Genomic DNA, 22,587 nt, shown 5'->3' on the forward strand with positions numbered 1-22,587 from the left:
TCTTTTAGCAATAGCATATGTTGTGATGAATGAAAAGCCAGACGAATCTTCTATATCATACCCTGTTATCCTTGAAGTGTCTATTCTGCTATTAAATATAACAATACGTGATATAAAGAGCATCACGAATAGTAAACAAATGGCGTTTGTAGTCCAACGGTTAGGATAATTGCCTTCCAAGCAATAGACCCGGGTTCGACTCCCGGCAGACGCATTAATCAGTTTTTGTTATCTTTGCGTAGTGAGCTTAAAATTTTGATGAAATCATTTGAAAAGTAGTTAATGTTGGCATCCATCCCGTGTGATTGAGAGAATTTTGTTTTAATAATGGGTGACTATATGCCAAGATTATGTGTGAATCTACTAATCCAAAAAAAATAATAATAAAATTCCTTTTACTAATTGAAATCTTATAATTAAATGTGAATACATAATATACTTTATTAAATAACAATTCAATCAATCAAATAAGATAATAAATTAATCAAATTTGAATGAATAATTTTTTTACACGTTTGTTTATTTATTTATAAATTCATTCATACTTAATTCTTATTTATTAAAAATTTTAAAATTATATTTGTTTATTAAAATTTTTAGGATATATATTTGTATTTGTACGTTTAGTAACTACATGCAAACATATTTACACATACGTGCATGAACATATAATCATGGGCATAACTAGATAGGAGAGTGTGAGATCAATTGACCACACCACACAAAATAATAAGCTTGTAGGTTAACCTTAGTCCATAAATGGAAACTCAAAATGAAATGAAGATCCGATGAGAACAAAATGATTAAACCAGATATTGTCTACCTTAGAAGAACTAGTAGGTTCCCATATAAACATTTCCCCCTTAAAAGGGTCCTACATTAGATAGGAAGACCAAGGCTCTAATCCAATGAACATGATAAAACAAAAATCAAAAGCATTACTTAACAATTCCAACATGATTTTTAAATATAGGCAGCATATTGCATTAAAAAAATCGGCATTCAAGAAAATTGGTAAAGAAATCAGCCTATCCAGCAATAACAACCTTCTTGATTGCAACCGAGAAAAGGAGTGTCTCTATTTACATTGCAAGGTTTAGAAAATGGAGTCTACCAGTCCCCTTCACGCATTAAATTATTGCTATTCACCTACCGGGGGAGGAAAAATATTGAGACGCTTATCAGAATTCCTCAATCATCCTCACCATTGTCTTCGTTATTAGTTTGATTGTGGTTTTGAGCATTATACATCTCAGCCACCTGCAAATATTCACCTGCTCTGATGATGTAGCTTGCTCTGGTGTCTTATCTTCTAGAACACAAACTAAACGAAGAATCCGGATAGATATACCCTTTTACCAAGAATAATTAGGAATTAGATGAATTCATTTTCTACTAACAGAGAAGTTTGATAAACACAACAGTTGCAGGATCGAAACTAATAATCCGCCCACCTCCAGAATTCAGAAATCAAATCATACATACAGGACATTGAGAAATAAATTAAAATGAATAAATAACACTAAAAGACTTCCAACACGTGACAACTTTTATCCCACCTTAGCAGGATCCGCAATCCCAATAGCAGCACAATGAACAGGGCTAATGGTCAAGTCTGCAAATTTTACCTCCCAAACCTGCAAGAAGTTCGAAAGGAGATTTTAAAAAGAAAGGAACCACTGAAATGAATACCAATAGCCTAAAGCAAATACAATCAGTTATTGAATGCAAAAAGGAGATTAGCAAGGTAGTTGCAACGATAATATAGGAACACAAAATCTGGAATATAATTCTTAAACCATTTAGGATCTAGAAAATGTTTGAACTTTTGTAGGACACAACAATAATCATCTCAATCGATTCAACAGAAACCATTTAATTTTTTAATGGGAGACAAAAACTACTGATATTCTATAGAGGAATATTCAGAAACCCAGATTTCAACAAATAGAAGCAAGTACACAATGAGAAAAGAATTTACTAAAGTCCAGGGAATTCAGTTTATAACTATTTCAAACGGTAACAAGAAATGGATCATTGAAGAACAAAAAGCACACTCTACAAACAGGACATGGATGGAGGCAGACAGGATGAATAGTGAACATTGAGCAAAAAATGTGATAACAAATAATGCAAGCATGCACCATGCACCATGCAAAAGAATACTGTAATTGAGAAAGTTCGCCACTCTGATCTAGACTGAGAATTCATTGCGACTGTTTATGACATATTACATGCATAGGAATGGTGCTTTGCTCAATCAGATTAGAGACTAAAGGCACACTTCCCACCAACCATACTATGGAATAGGCTTGAATGTGATCCTAATAAAGCTGTGGCAAGCAGCAAACTCCCAACCAATTGACCAAACCATTCCTTACCTCATTTGATGCATCATGCAAGCCTATTCCTTCCACTAAATAACAGTTTTGTCCATTACAGGAACATAGACATCATGGAACATGCACAAACATCCAAAAAATAATCATAGTGTAATTTTACCTCTGAAGCCTCAAACCATACATCTGGCTTTATCTCACAACGATAGTATGACTGTAACCAATAAGAAAATCGGAATTTTTATGCTTATCAAAAGATAGATTTGCTCACAATTTCCTTTCTTACAACAAAAGACAAACCTTTGGTTCAGGAATCATTTTTGAGCAGAGACTGGCAGAACATTCTTCAAGTTGTGCTTCAGAAAATCCTGTACCTATTGAGCATCAAAGAGAAAAGAAAAAAGGAAGGTTGGACAGCAATCATCAGCTGGAAAGACAACCAATATGTTGAAAAGTTGCAATTCAAGTTTCACCAACCAATTTTACATATACTCTGGAACTCTTCATTACTGTCATCATAACATGCCAAGAGAAAGGCACCCAATAGACACCTAAGGATATAAGGCACCAATAGACACCTAAGGATATAAGGCACCAATTACAGAAAGCATCACAGAAAAACTAAGATGGAAGCAGAAACAATCAGCATAAGATAAACTCTATATGAGCACCAGTCATCAGATATGATATGTAAACAAAAAGGATTACCAGTCCGTTTACCACGGCCATGGAAAGCAGCAATAGGTACTAGATCTAATGTGTCTCCGATACTACATGGAAAAGAGGAACATTAAAAGTTGCATATGCACAAAATCATACCTAATCGTAATTTGCCCCAAGAAGAAAACATATCTAACATCTTACCTTTCCATGTAATCTTTCTTCAATTTTAGCCAGTTCAGTGACCGCTTTGACGGCTCGTATGTAGCATCTCTATCCAATGTTTTGATAATTAAATCCTCACAACTGAAAACTAAGACTAATTAGCATCAATAATATTTCCCTGATTTTCTTTTACAATATTTATTGGGCTCATTCCAGCTGCCAGATAAAAGTTTCCGGAAGAATTAAACAAATACCTTGAAGAAACAGCAGAATTAAGGAAAGCTTGAATCTCCTCAAGATCATTTGATGTTAAGGCTGTTGCAAACTGAAATAATCCAGCTTCTTCCTCAAATGAGTCATAAAGCCTCTGCAAAGGGCAAATAGGAAGAAAACCCTGGTGAATTGAATAGGGCACATGATATGCAGTGAATGAGATAAACACCTCCTCAACACAAATAACACTCCCAATCAGTTTCTTAACCATGAAGGCCAGTCTCCTTGTCACAAATCTTCATCGTGAGTTCTTGGTAATGCTAATACTAATACAATTGAAATTTTGGCATTTGAGATAAAGATGATATAAGCAGTTTACCAATGATATACATTGTTGTAGTGATAGAATCACTTTATAAATCTTGACAAAAATAATTTTTATTGCCAAGAGTTCCAGAACCAAATGTGTTGTAGCTTAACCCATACCTCTCTACGAACTTTAAGTTGTTCATGAAGAAGCGATTTCCCGTTAATATATAAGATGTCAAAAGCATATATGCACACATCAACTTTGATTTCACTCTCAACCACATTTTTCTGTGCTCTTGTACTAAGGATCTGCATATCAGAAAACAAACCGTCACCAATATCACCTTTGATTCAGACAATTTCAGTAAACTTCTTCCATAACGTCCAAAAAGAATTATTCAACAGTTAACAGTGACAAAATATAGCCAGTTTTAATATAAAAAACTAATGCAAACATTTCGGAAATATGTTAATATGAAATGCCTGCTAGTAAGATGTGTTTTGATTGTTGAAGGATCACCAACGTATATATAGTATAGTAGTACTGAGACAAATGAATTTGTACACAATAAAACCAGCAGAACCAGCATTGCACAATAAATTCTAAAGCAAAGTATGCAACAAGTAACCTGAAAAGGTAAAAAAAAAATTGAACTCGATCATAAGCAACAAGCTCACAAACCAAAACAAATGATTTTACGGAGGACTTCTTGAATCTACACAAGAAAGAAAATTTTAGTAACTAAACCAACATTGTAGAAGCAGTAGCATGCCACAACAGTTTGCAAGCACCGAAAAGAGTTTAAGGGACTGTAACTGTATAAACAAATGCATGCTTATCTCAATTGTCAAGCTTCTTATTAGGATTTGTGACATCTACTGTCAATATCTAATTTTGACGTAAAAGTCAATGCCAGTCAAGAAGTTTTCATTAGGTTTTCTTTCGATGATTCTAGCAAGTCTCCTAATTACAACCTGAAGTAGACGAATCAAGTATAGAGGTTCACAGTCAGTTGCAGCAACAAGATGTTCCTTGATACGATTCTTTTTCTTTTCCTGACTATCCTTTCCAGATTCCTGTATAAGCAGACCAAAAAGGAGGAAACCAATAACATTAAATGTATAAATATACACCAACAAGAACCAATAATTAATGCATTCTCTTCTCCACATATTGGGCAAGGTTGTACTGCAGAAGGTCCCAAGAATTATAATTGCATAAGCAATAGCAATATTGGAAACATTTCACCTACTAATGCATGCATGGTGTATACCAAGTGATCAATTTATGTCAGCATGATGCAAGATAAAACTAAGGACTAACAGAAATTAAGAAGGGAACAGTAGATTAAGCAGAGATTGAGAAGAGAGGATCAAAAACGATGTTGTGCACTATATTACATAAAACAACGATGTATTAAACTATTAATGCTACAATTTAAAATGAAACATTGGGTTTAGAAATATTAAAAATGACGTGTATCACAACACAAACGGTGTAAAATATCCCCGGTTACATCAAAATGAGTCCACGTTCAAAGAAGATGGGCACATGCAGCATTCATGTAATGCAAGGCAACTAAACGGCCATTTCAACCATGGATGTCAAGATCAAAGACTAAGGTACAGTTTATTGGAACCAAATGCATCCCTCTAAAAGTAATTCCATTCGAGAAAGAAAATGGTTAACCTTAGCAACTAGCCGAAAGGTGTCAAACACTTTGACAACAGTTAATGGATCAGGCTTGCGCATCATCGATTGAGATGAACGACTAGCTTGTGCAACAAGGCCCAGGTCTCCTCTTTACAGTCAAAAAGTAAATCAACATAATTAAATGGCAAGATCCTGTGTTAGCAAGCTCTAATCAAGCCCCAAAATAAAGAGAAACTTAAAATTATACCTTGTACTGACTCTTGATCTGTGATTCAGTCCTTCCACAGGCCTCGGCCAGGGCCTTGATAATGGAGGCATCTCCAATTCCCAGCTCTACCCCCTCATGCGCCGGAGCAACCATATTTGCAGCCAAGTAAACCGTCGCCACCAAATCATCCCGTGTGGTATCAATAACAGTCCTCAGCATATTACAAACAATACCGGTTATCACAATCCGACCCGTCTCATTCGCTATCAAGTCAAACGCCAGGCTCAGAAACAAAAACGGAACCCTCTCTCCTTTCTCCCAACACACCACCATTTTTGGATCAAAATCCGCCGGCTTCTTTTTCAATAGCCCAATTTTCCCCTTCAACTCCACATTTCTCTCGGAGGCACTCCCTGCCTTTATCTTCTTCAAATCCAGGGGTTTCTTCGTCACATCTAAATTGGGCTTTTGAATTCCATCGCTGGTAATATCTGGGTCGGGTTTCACTTCAGTTGAGTCGATGGTTTTTGTAGGATTAGGATTTGGTGTTGGCGACGGGGATTTGCGTTTCTTGGTGGGCGAAGAAGAGTAAGGGCTCTTTTTTCCCGCTAAACGGCGAGCATTGGACGTGAGAGCATCGAAGGCGGAGGGGCGAGAAGACATATCGGAGTAAGGGTTTAAGGAGGAAAGAGAGGGGTTTGGAGCAAAAGAAGAACACTTAAAAGGGAGAGAAAGGGAATAAGAAGATGGAGGAATGACAAGTTTGAGAGGGCGAGAATGACAAGTACAGCAAAGGAGATGGGATGACCGAAGCTTTAGCATTCAATTCGAAGGGATTGAGGAAGAAGTACACAGAAGCGGATAGAAAGAGAGTGGGGCAAAAGCTTGAAAGATGTGTTGAGAAATTGGCGGGAAGTGGCAATGGGAATCCCACCCTTTTGCGATCCTTTGGGCTCTCTTTTCTCTCTACTTCTTTTTGCTGGGCTGAACAGAAAAATTCAGCCGTTTTAGGACAAAGTGTTTAGGGTTGCATTTCTAAACTAGTTTTCGAGCCAAGTCAAATGTTTTAGCTTCCGACTTTGAAAAAGTATATTTTATATTTTAACTGAAGTACATATTTATCCCTATTTTGTTTATTTACTAAATTATATTTAAAATAAATATATTTTATTTATAAATTAACAAACCGATACCATTAATTAGTGTACACGGAGTATACATAAATAGGTTCTTGTTTAACTAACTTTATATCCATGGAGTTCAGTCAAAATTCAATTTCTATAAATAACTAAGTACAACAAAACTTTTACACTTGTTCACACTTCTCATTGATGAATATTATCTCATATGAAATCAAATATTGTAAGCGTAAACTTTAAAAGTTTAAAATTTTACAAAAGAATTCGCTAACGGTCATAATAAACGTATTTGATAAATAATTGCTTGAGTAAAAGAATTCTTAGATATTTTTCTAAAATAAAAGAATCAATAAAAAAATAGGATATTGATCCAAAAACATAATATAAAAGACAAGTAAACACACTGACAAAAAAATATCAATCTAGCAAACAATCAAAGTAAGAAGAAAGTAATAAGGAATAGACTCTTTGAATCGTCGTCGACCTACCGTCCCTGGTATACACCACCAACTTAATGTGCTCCTCCTGATGTTTCGAGTCGACTGATGTCAAAGTAATTATCATCATCATTGATGTGGTGGGAGGTGGACTGAAGGGAGATTCGACCATTTTAAAAATCAACTTTCTGTCGTTACACATTGAGGAACAACACCTATAAGAGATTTTAGATTTAAACTTTTATTTTAAAAAATTTGACCAGTAGAGCCACCGCACGCGCCTCACACGCTGCCCCCTTCGTGGGAGCATTGTATTCAGCCTGTAGTGCTTATAGAATTGGACTGAATCGATCTAAATCGATCCAAACCAGACCGAGCTATCTTGAGCTGAGTCGAGCCGAGCCTTGTCAAGTCAAGTCGAGCTGCCATTGACCGACCATTGACTGTTGATTAATTGTTGACAATTGACCGACGTTAACTTTGATCGTTGACCAATAGTTGACTTTTTTTAAAAAGTCATATTTTGAGTTTTTCGACCTTTTTAGTCTGTTTTTGGGTATGTTTTGTCAAATTCGAACTCATTAAACTATTATTCAATGTTTTGACCTCCCGATTCAATCCATTTTTTGCGTTTAAGTTTTTTTTTGGGATGCAATTCGTTTTGTCATCTGTTCAAAATATTATGGGGCGTTGAATTCGATTTCAAGAGCAATCGAATGTAGTTTCAAGGTCGATCGATTTAGCTCGAAGTTGAGGTAAAATTTACTATCTTTTGTGTGTTTTACGGTACATGCTGGTAATTGGTTAATACATGAATGAATACGATTGATCTTGAGATTATAGTTGATTGTTTTAAATTCAAACTGAGTGCGAAAATTAGATAGTAAACTAGATAGGACTCGAATGACTTGTAGAATGAATTAGATGATTGGTAAAAAATTCTAGTGATTAATTGATAAAACAATTAACCTCGAAACCTTAAATTTTGATTATTATCGTTAAAAGTTTTAATGCTTGGAGTACTTGGATGAGAAATGACAAAAATACCCTTAAGATATAAAAAGGACATGGATTACACCTGAGGAAATAACCTGATAACTCAACTTAACCTGATAAAACCACTTATACATCTATTACACTATTGATCTATTTGGAAAGTCCTGGTAATATGTTTATAACCTTAAAAATTGCAAAATAATTAGAATTCCTGATTTCTAAATAAACATCTAAAGACCAATTAGTTGGAAGTACTATATATGACTGAATTGACTGAAATATCCCAAAGTACCTAAACGACCTAAATATCCTCACTACCTAGAATAAATGAATGCATTTGGATAAATTCTAAAAATACCAATAAATATAATGTTGTATCGCCACTAAGGGTGTGTTTGGTTGGGGAATGTGAGATTCCCATGGGAATGGAATCCACATTCCCTCGTTTGGCTGGTTGGGAATGGTATTCCCGGTAATCTTACATTACCAATAGTAGATTTTTTGGGTATATTACCAGGAATGTCATTAATTCTTTTTTCTTAGGTATTGTTGGATTATCGACATTTTAGACTAAAATGCCCTTAAAAAAATCTTTCAAAAATATCCTTATTCTGTCATTGAATAATAAAAAATTCTACGAAGGTTAAATTACAAATTTATCCTTAAACTATTTTAGATTTACAAAAAATATATATATAATTAAAATTTTATATGAAGTTCAAGGGTAAAATAAAATTATAAAATTTTACTCTTTCATTAAACCTTTTTATATTTTCAATTTTGTAAAAAAATTATATAAATTTTATGAATTTAATTTTTTTAAAGAAAATATATAAATATTTTCCAACTTGTTAAAAAACAGATATATAATAAGGACAATTTGGTCAAATATACATTCCAATAATCTTTTATTCTTTTAACCAAACACGGTAATCTTGCATTCCTGCTAAACTAACCAAACACAAAATACAACATTCCCAGTAATCTTATTCTCTGATAATCTTTTATTCTCACTGATAATTTTACATTCCGTAAACCAAACGCACCCTAAAGGTTTTGGAGTATGACCTAAGTATATCCTTTATTCCTGATATTGTTACAATATTTGAATAAAATAAATATTGTATGAATACATGTTTCTCTCCTCGAGATCCATTCAATGATGATTTGGGAATGTGATTTGTTCAACAATATCATGCAGTTGATTATAAGAAATGAATATATGTGAAGTGTCTTTGTCCGAATACTTGGTTTGTACCACGTTATTGAGATATATTTTAGTTTCCACTGAACTTGAAAATCTGACAAGTCGTCATAAATCTTGAATACTACAAATCATTATTTACCCTTATTTAGCTTAATTATTAAAAATTTCTCTTGGATTCAAAATGATTAAAATGCCATGTAGGCTTAATTAATAGGATCAATCCTAATATATCTGAATGTTAAATCCTAAATGATCCTGATGTATCAATTCTCAAAGGTCCAAGTTGAGTCGTTAGTTATTAAACCCCTCTTAATAGTAATCTCGTTTATGAAATTCAAATTGAAATTGACAAAAATTATATGTTCCCTTTCTTATAATTATCAAGTACATCCGAAAAATAAATGGTAGTGTTCTTGATGTGTATATTACACTAGTTGATAGGTTCAACCTATGTTACTCTTAAGCACCTATCTATATGTCTAAGAAAATTGAAGTTTATTTGCATGGACTTGTGACACACACATATATATAGAAGAATAGATATTACAATTAGTTACATGCCTTTTTTGTTACTTGGCATTTGGTCGACAAGAGCAGATATGGAAGAATAAAGAGGGTGGCTAATAATGTATATCTACTTTATTATTCCATCCTAACTAACGAATAACCCCCACCAACCCCGCCGACGCCTCTGCTACTCTGCCTTTCACTTTCGATACATGACCATATGATAAATTTATGTATTTAATAATAAAACCTGTCCATTATTCTTTCCATCGTCTTAAGACTTAATATATTGTTTTAGCCCTCTCATTCTTTATTCTTTGTTATACCGTTCCACTTGAACTTAGGTTGATTACAAAAAGAATATTTTTTTATCCCATAAAAGAAAGAAAAAAACATCCGAATTTAGTTACCATTAAATGATTTTATCTTCATCGACACGATATCAATAATAATAGTTCGTGATAACATAAAAATCCAATGTTATTATAATTTATATACGCTGATAGTTATATTTAAAATTGACCCGACTTTAATAATTCCTATTGAAAACTTTTTCCGATGAATAATAAATTCATATTTAAAGCAGTGCTACCCTTAGTCGAAGGAATTATTAATGTCGTGTATTCATCTTTGCTTTCAAAACCTCCAATTCCGAGTGACCATCTATTATTGGTTTTTTATTTTTAAAAAATGTTAACCACAACTCACAGGATGTGACATGATAATTATTCCAATTATCCTTTAGGCATATGATTTAAAATACAGTTCTCGCTTATGAGAATCAAATTTATTCCAAATCATTTATTTATCTATTTAAAAATATTTACGGAAAAATTAACCATTATTATCGAAGAAAGAATATTTTAATTTAAAGAGAGAAAAAAATGAACGTATATAAAAGTTCAACCCCGCATTAGACATTTTAACAAAGTACAAATATTACTAGTAACTAGTTTGTCTTATGAGTTAAAGATACTATATCCTTTAAGCAAAATCAATGATTTGAATCATAAAGTTTATGAATTGGGCAAATTAAATTGGAAGGATTGTCTTCGCTTCAACAGTACCCAATTCGAATTAGTCGATTATTAAATCGAAAATCGGTGGTTATATAAAAAACAAAGTATAAATTTATATAGAATTAATAACATTTTAAGTTAAAACTATTCACAATGTAGCATTCAAAGCTGTAACCGGATTTTTTTAATTGTATTATCTTTTAGAATAGATATAGTAACACTTTAGGTTAAAACTCATCATAAATTAGTATTAAATTTCTCCTCTGCACAATAAAATTACCGAAATCTTTTTTGTCTATGTAAGTTCAAATTTTAATTAGAGCATTTTTTTATAATATAAGGTGATTATAAGATAAAATTGTTCATAATCTTTTTTAATTATTGACAATGCACACACACTGCAAATATAACCGTTAAAACCCAATAGCTCAAGGGGAGACTTTAGAATATATGGGACACTATTTTTAATAAGTCTAGAACACAGTACTTAAAAAAAATAGATCTATATTATTTTAAAAATAAATTCAAAATATAAACCATAGCTCGGGGATGTAATGTACCAGAAAAGTTAGATACAAAATTTGTCAAAAGTAACATTTTTAAATTTCTATTGTCTAATTGCATCTTCTTCGTCTTCTTTATTCTACTCTTCGCTGTTAAACCCACTTTAAACCTATAGTATAAATGCAGCCTGCTTAGCCAAAAGTTACGATAAATCCAAAAGTTAAGCTAAGCTCTCACAGTCAAAACTGCCATCGAATCGGCCAAAAGTAGTCGAAAGCAGCCAAAGAAACAGAGTCATCTTCCTCCCTCCACCCCCCGCAGTTTACCCCCTTACCTTTTCCCTTTCGCCTTCTTTTTCACCCCCAATCACTATCACCCAAACAACAGTTTTGGGCATTCCGTCCCTCCTTTTTTTACAAAAAGCATCTGTCTCCTTTCTTTCCTTCTCCCTTTCCCAGTGTTATAAACCAATTGTTTCTCTCTCTCTCTTTCTCTCTCTTTTGGTTGGTTGATTCACGTCACAGATCTAATGTACTAGAAAAGAAGCAAGACTAGATGATTTTTTCTTTAAAAAAATGTTTGATCTAGATATTTAAAGGTGTTTGGATTTAGGGTTTTGAACCTATGTTTGGATCGGAAATGGAGTCGAGAATGAAGAAATACAGGCAAGTGAGTCCAGAAAGAGCTAAAGTTTGGACTGAGAAATCACCCAAGTACTATCAGCATAACCGGAAAGTTCCGGTTGTTTATTATCTCTGTAGAAATCGCCAGCTCGAGCATCCTCATTTCATCGAAGTTCCTCTCTCTTCTCCTGATGGACTCTATTTGAGAGGTAATTTTAACTAGACTTTCAAATTTGTTCATTCAGCTACTTTTTTTTCTTGACTGATTGATTTTTAATTTTTGTGCTCTGTAGATGTGATTGAGAAGCTTAATAGTCTGAGAGGCAGACGAATGGCATCCTTGTATTCTTGGTCTTGCAAGAGGTAACAAAAGATTTTTTAAAATAGAATTACAAAGAAATTAAATGCTCTTTGATTGCTGAGAAACCGCGGGAAAATAATAGATATAGTACTTTAAAAAGTAAATGAAAAACAAAGAAGGCTATTTTTTTCCTGTTTATTGATTCCTTAGTTTTTGGAGTATTAATTGTTGCAGAAGCTATAGGAATGGATTTGTATGGCATGATCTTTCTGAAGATGATTTAATACTTCCTGCACATGGAAATGAATACGTTCTCAAGGGCTCCGAACTATTTGAAGAATATAACTCAGGTTAATATCATTTTATGATTAACTTGTATTATATTTAATAGGAGGAGAAAAAGGAAATGTAAGCCTAAAGGGTTAATGCTAGTGAATTTTATGTTCAGATCGCTTTAGTCCAGTTGGGAATAGCAGTAGATTGCAAACTCTGAAGCAATTACCTGAACCACCCTCTTCTTCTAAAAGCCAAGATGATTCTTCGTCCTCTTCCAGTATGAATGGGAAGAGAACAAAGAATTCTCAGGATGATGAACTCTCTTCTCCGATTAACCGTCCAACTCCTGGCTCCTCCGGTGCATCACCGGAATCTAGATATGGAAAGAATTCTTCCTGGGGTTGTTCACTTAGTTTGACTGAGTATAAGGTTTGTAAAAGTGAAGAATTAGCGGATGCTTCAACACAGACTGAGGAAAACACGGACAGACCTAAGACACGGGAAACTTGTTCAAGGGGTATTTCAACTGATGACGGGTCATTAGAACCTGGAGGCAATGAGAATTTCCAGAAACACATCCCTAACCCTCGTGTGAAAGATAATTCAGAGATATGCAGGAATCCAGTTTCTCCACCGTCCATTTCTAGTGCATCATCTACTGGGGGAAAACTGAAACATTGGAATCTCTAATCCGAGCAGATGCAAGTAAAATCAATAGTTTTAGGATTCTTGAAGAGGAAGAAATCCGAATGCCAACCAATGCTAGGCTCAAGGCAACAAGTATGTTGATGCAGTTGATCTCATGTGGGTCATTATCTGTGAAAGACCATAGTTTTGGCTTTGTTCCAACCTATAGGCCTAGGTTTTCCCATTCGAAATTTTCATCACCATTGTTCTCTACTTCAATCATGTTGGGAAAGCTTGACTGCTTATCAGAGAATCCAAGGTTGATGGGCCTGAGATTGAAAGACAAAGAATATTTCAGTGGTAGTTTGGTTGAGACAAAAATGCTCAAACAAGGACATCCCTCTCTGAAACGGTCTTCTTCATATAATGATGATCGGTAAGTTTGTGTATCAATCTATTTGTGTTGGTTTATTAGGGCGAAATGAATGAACTATTTTGCTACCAAATACAAAGCATTTAATTGGTCAAACGTGCTCATGAATCATAATTGTTTACAGTTGTGACCACACTAATTCTATAGTACGGCAATGGGAACATAGTTCAAAATAACTATGAGCTTAGCACACTGAGATTCAGTCCAATTGCTTCAGATCAGATCTTTTAGACCTTTTATATTGGAGAGTCTGAATGCTTATGATTTATGAATGTAGCAAAGACCATGCATCCTCCTCCATGTATGTCTGTAATCATCAATGTAGAATTTGAAAGCGTATATGAATATTCTAGGTAATACTTGCATCTTCTTTGAGAATTGGGCACATAGGCATTGACTGACTGGTTTAGGCTTCTTTAGAATGAAATGTGCTTTGTTTCGTATGTATAATGTAGCGTCAGCTACATTTCTTTTGTAGCTCATGCTAAACTCATGAAACTAAGTTGAATTATAGGACTTGTAAGGAGCTGGAATCAGCTGAAGAAAAAGAAGAGACAAATTCAGAACACACAAAATGCATCCCCCGCTCTATCAAAGCTTCACTAAGCAAGCAGCCAAGGAGCGAGTCAATGAGATCTCCTATTTCTGATAAACCAAGAAACTCCTCTGACGGGATCGACAACCCGCCCTCTGAATCGAGTAACACATCTGCTGTTAGCAGTAGAAGAATGACTGAGCCTGTTGTTAATCACAAGCAATCAAATAGGTTGGATTCATTCAGAGAAGAGGAGCAGGTGATAAAAATTGAAGAAAGTTAAGTATAAATCCCTCCATTAGAACTTTCAGGACGTAAGATCAAGTTTTTTTTTTCCGTATGACTTTTCTTGTTTCATATTGGTTGACTAACACATGGTTTCCCTCAACAGGCTTGCTTCAGGAGCTCGTGTCATAATCCAATCCAAGGCACCTTGTGACACCGTTGTTGGTTGCTCCTAGGGGAGCGGCATGTTAAAGGTAAAGATCAAGCCTTAGATTCTTTATGAGAAATCTCGTTCAATGTAATTCAAATTGGTTTTGAATTTCAAACAGTGATATGTTAGATAATATTGGCGGGGTCAAATATGATGATTCTGTATATCTGAAAAGCTACAAAAAAGAAAGAGAAAGGTTTATATGGCTCCTGATGGAAGGAGTGAATTTTTGGTTCAGCTTTCATATATGAGATTCTTGCTTTTATGTAACTACAGTTGCACTCATGCTTTTTGCATTATTTATTTTACTTTTACCACAAGAAACTGCCCGTTTTTCGTATAACATAGCTAGTAACTACGTTCAAAGGAAATATTGGTCTTGAATGCGAGTCAGGTTGGCTTCCTAGGATGCTGTTACCTTTGAGGCTATGCTTGGAGAATGAGGTACAGTGTTGTGAGCTTAGAATCCTATGTAGTTCAGTTTCTGAGATTAAGAGCCTTTTTTGTTTGTATGTTTGTTTTGGAGAGTAAGGTCAAAGCAAAAAGACTCGAACTTCCACGTAGCTTTGCTGAGTGGGATGGCTCCACATTCGAGCTTCATGCATGTTGTTTTTCTTTAGTGGGGGTGTCGTTATCACTTTGTCAATGCAAAGTGCCTTTATTGTTGAATTTGAAACCAGCAGATTGACCCCAGTATTCTAACATTTGTCAATGCAAGGATTGAGGGGACCAGAGTGTTGAAAATATAACGGTAAAAATGAGGTGTTAGCATTGATTGAATAAATAAACAAATAAATCGGAAAAAGAATCAACAAACATTGTGTCGTGGTAAATCATTGACTTAGAAGTAAATTTGTCTTGATTAGAGTGATCATTGCACTAGACGACTGTGGTATTCCTCTTCTCAGAACAGAACTAAAAAAGAATTGGAGATTTCACCACAAAATACACATACAAATACACTTTTTGCTTAAGAAGAAGAAATCCTTAAACCGATAAAACATAATGAACGCTCACAAGTGTTTATAAGAAACAGACGAAGATTTTAAGTACGAATATGAAAAAATTAACTCCTGAATGTTGATGATTGCTTTCTTGATATTGTTGAAGTCCTGGAACTTGTATTTATAGCCTCTAATAAATTTCTAATCGTTAAAAGTAATTGTGGAAGTAAAAAGAGCACTTGAAGACATGAAACAATAACATTTAAGAATTCAAACAACAAGTATTGATACTTTTAAAAGAAGATTCATACTTTTGAAATTTAATATTACTAATACTATAAGTAAATTATCGATACTTGAAATAAAATATTAATACCTTAGGGATGATATTGATATTCAAATTATTTTTTCTTTACATCAAACTTGAAAATGGTATAATACAAGGATAATGTATCGAAATCTATGAAAAGGTATCAATATTTTCAAAAGAATATGGATACTTTAATTTTTGTTCAAATTTTCAAAAAAACCCAAAGTTTAAAATAATACAAATACCAGTTGAGGATATCTATACATAGGTCCTAATATTAATAGCCATGGAAGGTATCCATATTTTTAGCAATGTATCGATTTTACGTGATAAAAGTGGGAAAAATGTTTCGTAAATTAAAAATGATTATAAATGTTTTGAAAATTGATTTTAAAATATTGTATACATTAGAATTAAGTTAGGCAAACAATAACTAAATACATATCCAAATTGGCATTTAATGCCTAGGCTAATAACAATGAATACTTTTATATGGCATTAATACTTTAATAATAAATAATTTTTTAGATTTGTAGATTCAATTTGAAATATAGAGTATAATTTAGGGATGTAAAGTTGAATATCCCCAAAAAAATTAATTTAATCATGGTTTGCTAATCTGTGAAATAGCCCGTTTGCCAGCAACAAAGAATTCAAAGGCCCAAATTAGAGTAACCTAACAATAGCAAACCCGATAAATGGAAAAGCGCTGCCGAAATTAGGGTAAACTAGCCAATTCTACAGCGCCTCCACTATATAATTTACCCCCGTCCACCTCTTTCGTCATCCTCGTTCGCCGTCAAACCCTAGGGTTTTAATTGCGATTCAGAAAATAAAGAAAGAAGTCCTTTCCATACCTATTCGTTTTGAAGCTTCGCTATCTGGTCAGTGTGGATTCAATCCGTTCCCATATGACTCGTTCCCTTGAAGCGATATTCATTGTGTTGCCCAGTTTTTTTCATCTCCATAAATGTATTTCTCTCGGCTTTAGGGATTACAGTTGGGCAACTATATTTTTAATAATTTGTTTCTGGGAGTCTTCTCATCTGAAGAGCAGTGATGATTTATAACAGACCTGTAATGATTTGCGAATATGATCGCAGATTCTTATGAACATCTAAGGGACTGAATTCTTTTCTGATAAATACGCTCCAAATTTCCTTTTTTTTCCCCCTTCTGGTTTATGTCTAATTGACTGTCTTCTTTTTTTATTTTTTAAAACCCGATCTTAATTATGCTAGAATTTGGGTTTTAGTGATAAAAAAAGGAGCCTGAAACGATTGTTCTCCTTGTCCAATGCCTCTATTATGAGGACGGAGAATTACTTCGACAATTTTAGATTTTAATTCAATCTGGGATTTGATTCCATAATTTATGAAGTTTCTAATAAAATGTGGGTTTGTTTTAACTAATACGATTAAAATTTAACATCGGAATCTTTTTATTGAATAGCGATCATGTTTATAATTTAGATTCCAATTCAATATTTCTTGGAAAGAAATTACATTTCCTGATGAAGTTTTGTTGATAAGATCAAGATTTTGAGATTTTTAAAATTTTAACTTTATAATTTGACAAATTTTATATCTAATCTTAATTTAAGAAAATTTAAAAAAAAAAGAGACTTTAGAAAAAGGAAAAAAGTATACCTAGAGGGTCTTACTCACTAACGTTCACCGTCGAACGTATTATTTTTGTGATCACAAAGTGGAAATCTTTTCATTATAAATTTATGCTGGAAACGTTAGACGCTTCCCTAATTGTAGGGTCAATATCCTTCCACCATCATCATCATTATTATTATCATTATTATTATTGTTTTTATTATTATCATTATTAGTTTTTAATTCTTCTTATTATTATTATCATTCATTATTATTATTATTATTATTATTATTATTATTATTCATTGAATCATAATCGACTCAAGTTTTTCTAATGTTTTTTTTTTAATTTACGATCTCAAATATATTTGAGATATCTCATCTCAAGGTGTTGGGATAAGATGCTCCTCAATCGCCGAGTTGAGTTCTCTGTATACTGTTTTCAAAAACAAAACAAAAAATGAGTTCTCTTTATGCGTAAACATTTAATGTAATATGGTCATGTCTACCTCCACGTATAATTGAAAAAAATTATTATTATTTCAAAATTATAAAGAGTAAATATAATGAACTTTCTTATATCCTATAAATTTGATGTTTCATCAAATCTTTTCTAACATCCTTAAAAAATTATATTTGCAATAGAGATTACGAAAGTTACAAAGATCGTCAAAATTATTATATCTCTTTAATAATTTTGTCCTATATTCTAAAGGTTAAGAAATCTATATTTATAAAATCAAATATTTGATATCAACTAATTTGATTATATAAGAATATTTTTTTAAATAAATTTAATTATAAAATAATAGTTTATATCAAAACTTTAATTTAACAATCAATTATAATTTAAATCAATAAAAATATTAATTAATGTCTATTAGTTATTAAATTATTTATATACTATAATTGATGATTTTTTTTTTTTAAAAAAAAATTAATCGATAGAAACGAAGTGTCCAAAACTCAAGTCCCAAAGTCAAAATCTGTAAGCCATAACCACTCCGCCATTAGCAACCTAAGCAAAGGTCTTCGTTGAGTACAACTTCCCTATATATACACCACGGAAAAGAAACAAACCCCAAATTCGAAAGTTGCAAAAGAAGAAAAAATACAAAACAAAACGATGTCGTGTTCCGTTGCTGTATCTAACTCTCCGGTGTTTTCTTCGTCGTCTTCTCTCTTCTGTAACAAAACGTCGACCCTCTCTCCGTCGGCAGAAGCTCGGAATTTAACGTTGACCCACCTCAAACATTCGTCTTCCCCAGCTTCTCCGTCTGCTTCTCCTTTCAGGCTCCGCCTTCAAAAGCCGCCGCCTTTGTATTTGCTGTCATCTTCTTCTGCGGTTGCTTCATCAACGCCATCGCCTTCCTCGGGTTCCGGCTCATCTGCTAGTCTGGAACCGGGCTCGGTTCCGGCAATTTTGAAGAGGAAGAGGCCGGCGAGGCTGGATATACCGGTTGCGACGCCGGCTATGTGTTTGGGGATGCCGGCGACGCCGTGTGAAACAAGGAGAGAGTTGGAGAGCGAGGGAGATGGATATTCGGTTTATTGTAAAAGAGGGAGGAGAGAAGCCATGGAAGACAGATTCTCAGCTTCTGCCGAACTCCAAGGAAATTCCAAACAGGTAAATTTTACAATTTATAGCATTTTTTAATCTTTGATTTCTTTATCATTTACAATTTTAGAGTTCTGTAATCTTTGATGGACCTATATTAGAGGAATTGTACGACAAGGAGATGTTGAGATATTAAAAAAAACAGATCCAGATTGACCTGTTCCAAAACAACCGGATCTACTTTTGTTTTTGACATAAACAGTGGTGACTGAATTTGAACTGAAATGGATTATTTGGCCTAAAATTCTGAATTTGATTTAGAATGAGTTTCTTAAGTTGGTGAGAGTAATGGTATTACATGATAATTGCAGGCATTTTTTGGTGTTTTTGATGGACATGGAGGAGCTAAAGCTGCAGAATTTACAGCCCAGAAATTGGAGAAGAACATTTTAGATGAGACTGTTAGAATGAAAGACGAAACCACTGTCAAGGAAGCTGTTAAACAAGGTTATTTGAAAACAGATGCTGATTTTTTCAAGGAAGATGCCGCTGGTGGTACATGCTGTGTGACGGCTTTGATTCGAAACAGGAACCTCGTTGTATCTAATGCCGGTGATTGCCGTGCCGTATTGAGCAGAGGTGGTGTAGCTGAAGCTCTCACCTCCGATCACCGACCTTCGAGGGAGGATGAAAGGAACAGAATTCAGAGTTTGGTAAGCGATTTTACGATAAATACATGACCCATGCCAACGAACTTGATAGAACCCCGAGTGATAATAATGCATGGTGTGAATTTGTTCTTTCAGGGTGGCTATGTGGATTTATGCCGTGGTGTTTGGAGAGTTCATGGTTCTCTGGCTGTCTCCAGAGGGATCGGAGATCATCACCTTAAACCGTGGGTGATCGCGGAGCCGGAGACAAAGATTGTTCATATCGAACCCGAATGCGAGTTCTTAATATTAGCCTCTGACGGCTTATGGGACAAGGTATGCGGCCATTTTCATCTTCTTAAGTACTTACAATCTTTACGATGGATGACTTTTCACATGAATATAAATGTACCCTTTCTTCCTTCTGCTTTTCCAGGTTGGTAATCAAGAAGCAGTCGACATAGCTCGACCGTTGTGTACCAGAATCAGTAAATCGCTTCCATTGTCTGCCTGCAAGAAACTCGTCGACCTTTCTGTTTCACGAGGCTCGTTCGATGATATCAGTGTGATGCTGATTCAGTTGGGCCACTATATTTGATTTACCTAAATACCAATTAACTCTTGGGATTGACAGTATATTTAGATCTAATTGTTGGAGGTGTTTCTGAGACAAGTAGAGGTGGAAATGGGTTGTTTTTGTTGAGCGGTAGGGTTTAGTCTTTTTATTGACCATTCTTTGTGGGGACTTTTTATGATTCCCAGCCTCATTGTTTGTATATTTAACATTCATTGACACTTGGAGAGGTAAATTAGGGTATTCTTAAAAATAAAATAAAATAAAAAACTATCAAATTATTTATTTCAATGACGCCATCTCATGAAACGTTTTGATGATTTTTCAAGATCTTCCTTATACTGGTTAATAACTTATTGCCAAAGCATGATTCTACAATTGGTGTATTGAGTTGGTTTTGGATGGAGTCCTTCTTAACATGATTATGTTATATCATTACTTTGTTATATCACATCAATAATTAATAATAACTGTTAGTAAATTAACGGTTTTCATTCCATCAAAAAAAATATTTTTATTTCAGAATGAAATGTAAAGAATTTAAAATTAAAATAATAGTCAAAGTAATTATTTAATTAAATACTAAGGATATTTTTTAATATAACTTTTTTATAATTTTGTGTTTTTTGAATAGGGACATATCGGATTTGACAGTGTTTTTTTAATCAATAAATCTATCAAATCTGTCAAATCTGTCGAAATCTGGGATTTGTGTATGCCGTGGGAATATGGATTTCAAAGAAACTTTCAATGCCGAGTATTGATTTAGATCTTTAAGAATAATTTGTTGTGTTTTATTTTGAGATATATTCAGAGCAATAGAAGGTTTATGATAATGGTTATGTTCAGAAATGAAAACATCATCTTATGTTATAAAAATAAATTTTAAAATTTTATAGATAAAAATAAATTATTAATAATAAAAAAAAATTTAAAACATATAATAATTTAAAATTTTCAATCATCTTCATCAATACCCTTCCCATTCATCCCAATAACGACAGTGTAAATACATTTTGAACCAAATGGAAGAAGTAAGCATCAACTTGTTGACCTGGAATTGAATAAGATCTCGTGGGTCAACTCAGTATATGGATCGTTGACGGTGTCAACCATCGTTCTTCTTCACTGTTCATTCTTTTTTACCATGTCTTAACTATGTGCTGGATTCATCGTACAAAGAGCAACAATCATTAAATGAACCGATAGGATGACAAAAAATTGATGATTCAACATATCTTTATCACAGGAAAGAATAGAAGTATATATTAAACCTAAATCTCGACCAATAAATAACACTCGAGGTTGAGAACGACCAAAAGTCACAACTTCTAAGCACGTTACCAGAGATAAAGGTCTTTGGTACAAGAGCAACTTGATTTTGGTTTGATTGCAATCCTCATCTAATCGTTATAGGTGAGTATTAGATCAAGTCGAGCAAAAAAGAAATAGTATTCGAGTTGAGGAGTCTTATTTAAAATTTTAAGAGTCGAATTGAATTTATAAAACTCGAGTGGAATAATTTGAGTTTCTATTCAAATATAATTGTAACTTTTATTTTTGTATAATATTATGATTCTTAAAATATTTTTAAGTGTCTAAATTATACCTTAAATTGATTTTTGGTGCCTAAAGAATTTTTGCGCTAAAAATAAATGCTTAATATTTTTTTCGTTACAATTTTAGGTGACAATGTTCCAATGTTATGTTGCTTTGCTATGGTTTTAGCGTTTGGGAGTGTTTACGATGTGGTGGCTGGGATTATGCTGTGTTGTGGCTCCTCCTAGCATCGTTTTTTCGCATACTTTGGTGGCATTACTTTGAAACAGAGCGTAAGAGTAGCGCAGTATCATGTTTAGCTCTTGTGTCGGTTTTGCGCTGCTTGAGATTGCGGTTTTGTGAGAGAGTGAAGTTTAACGTTTTTCTCTTTGAATTTGGTTTTGGGAGTGTTGTGGACCGTTTGTGCAGGTGCTCAGGTAGTATTCGGCCGTTTCCATTAGTTCTTTCTGCTGTACCCTGAGTGCATGGACTAGTGAATTGCTCTTGCGGTTAAGCCTCTTTGGTGTTATATCTATGTGCTTAGAAAGGGCAGTTAATGTGTCTGTAACGGGTGTGGTTAGATTTTGGTGGTTTGTGGCTTGGCGGGCCAGATCTCGGCCCCGATAGTTGCCGTGGGACGAGTTCTTCATCCTTTGTCATATGTCCTGAATTATGATTCTTCTGTGTTTGCCCGGTTTATTGTGGCAAGCGCTCACGCGAGTAATTGTTTAGTCGTGTGTCTATGGTGTACTATTTTCCCTCCCATTAGGTTTAGGTAGGTTTTTTTTAATGAGACTCATGCGTCGCACTCTATTTTGTA

At 33.9% G+C, this 22,587-nt stretch overlaps 1 protein-coding gene, 2 non-coding genes and 2 pseudogenes across 4 annotated transcripts; 4 read left to right on the forward strand and 1 right to left on the reverse strand.

Annotated features, from left to right (window-relative positions):
* Positions 1–142: 142 nt before the first annotated feature.
* TRNAG-UCC lies at positions 143–214 on the forward strand. Its single transcript has one exon. It is a non-coding gene; the product is annotated as a tRNA-Gly (tRNA).
* A 977-nt stretch (positions 215–1,191) lies between these two features.
* LOC120142319 lies at positions 1,192–6,370 on the reverse strand (annotated as a pseudogene).
* Positions 6,371–9,706: 3,336 nt separating this feature from the next.
* Positions 9,707–20,498, forward strand: LOC120142312 (probable protein phosphatase 2C 25). Of its 2 annotated transcripts, XM_039157037.1 has the most exons (6): positions 11,209–11,213; positions 14,472–14,476; positions 18,550–19,073; positions 19,376–19,717; positions 19,811–19,990; positions 20,091–20,498. In XM_039157037.1, exons 3-6 carry the CDS (start codon positions 18,573–18,575, stop codon positions 20,250–20,252), a joined length of 1,185 nt encoding a protein of 394 aa, XP_039012968.1. In that variant the 5' UTR covers positions 11,209–11,213; positions 14,472–14,476; positions 18,550–18,572; the 3' UTR covers positions 20,253–20,498. The 2 variants fall into 2 exon arrangements, with proteins under 2 accessions (XP_039012969.1, XP_039012968.1); XM_039157038.1 differs by lacking the exons at positions 11,209–11,213; positions 14,472–14,476 and adding an exon at positions 9,707–9,711.
* Positions 11,828–14,861, forward strand: LOC120142311 (annotated as a pseudogene).
* Positions 16,892–16,977, forward strand: LOC120142320. Its single transcript, XR_005517836.1, has one exon. It is a non-coding gene; the product is annotated as a small nucleolar RNA SNORD25 (small nucleolar RNA).
* Positions 20,499–22,587: the final 2,089 nt, after the last annotated feature.

The sequence above is a fragment of the Hibiscus syriacus genome, unplaced genomic scaffold, assembly GCF_006381635.1.
Source record: "Hibiscus syriacus cultivar Baekdansim isolate YM2019G1 unplaced genomic scaffold, ASM638163v2 tig00110824_pilon, whole genome shotgun sequence".
Lineage (NCBI taxonomy): Eukaryota > Viridiplantae > Streptophyta > Magnoliopsida > Malvales > Malvaceae > Hibiscus > Hibiscus syriacus.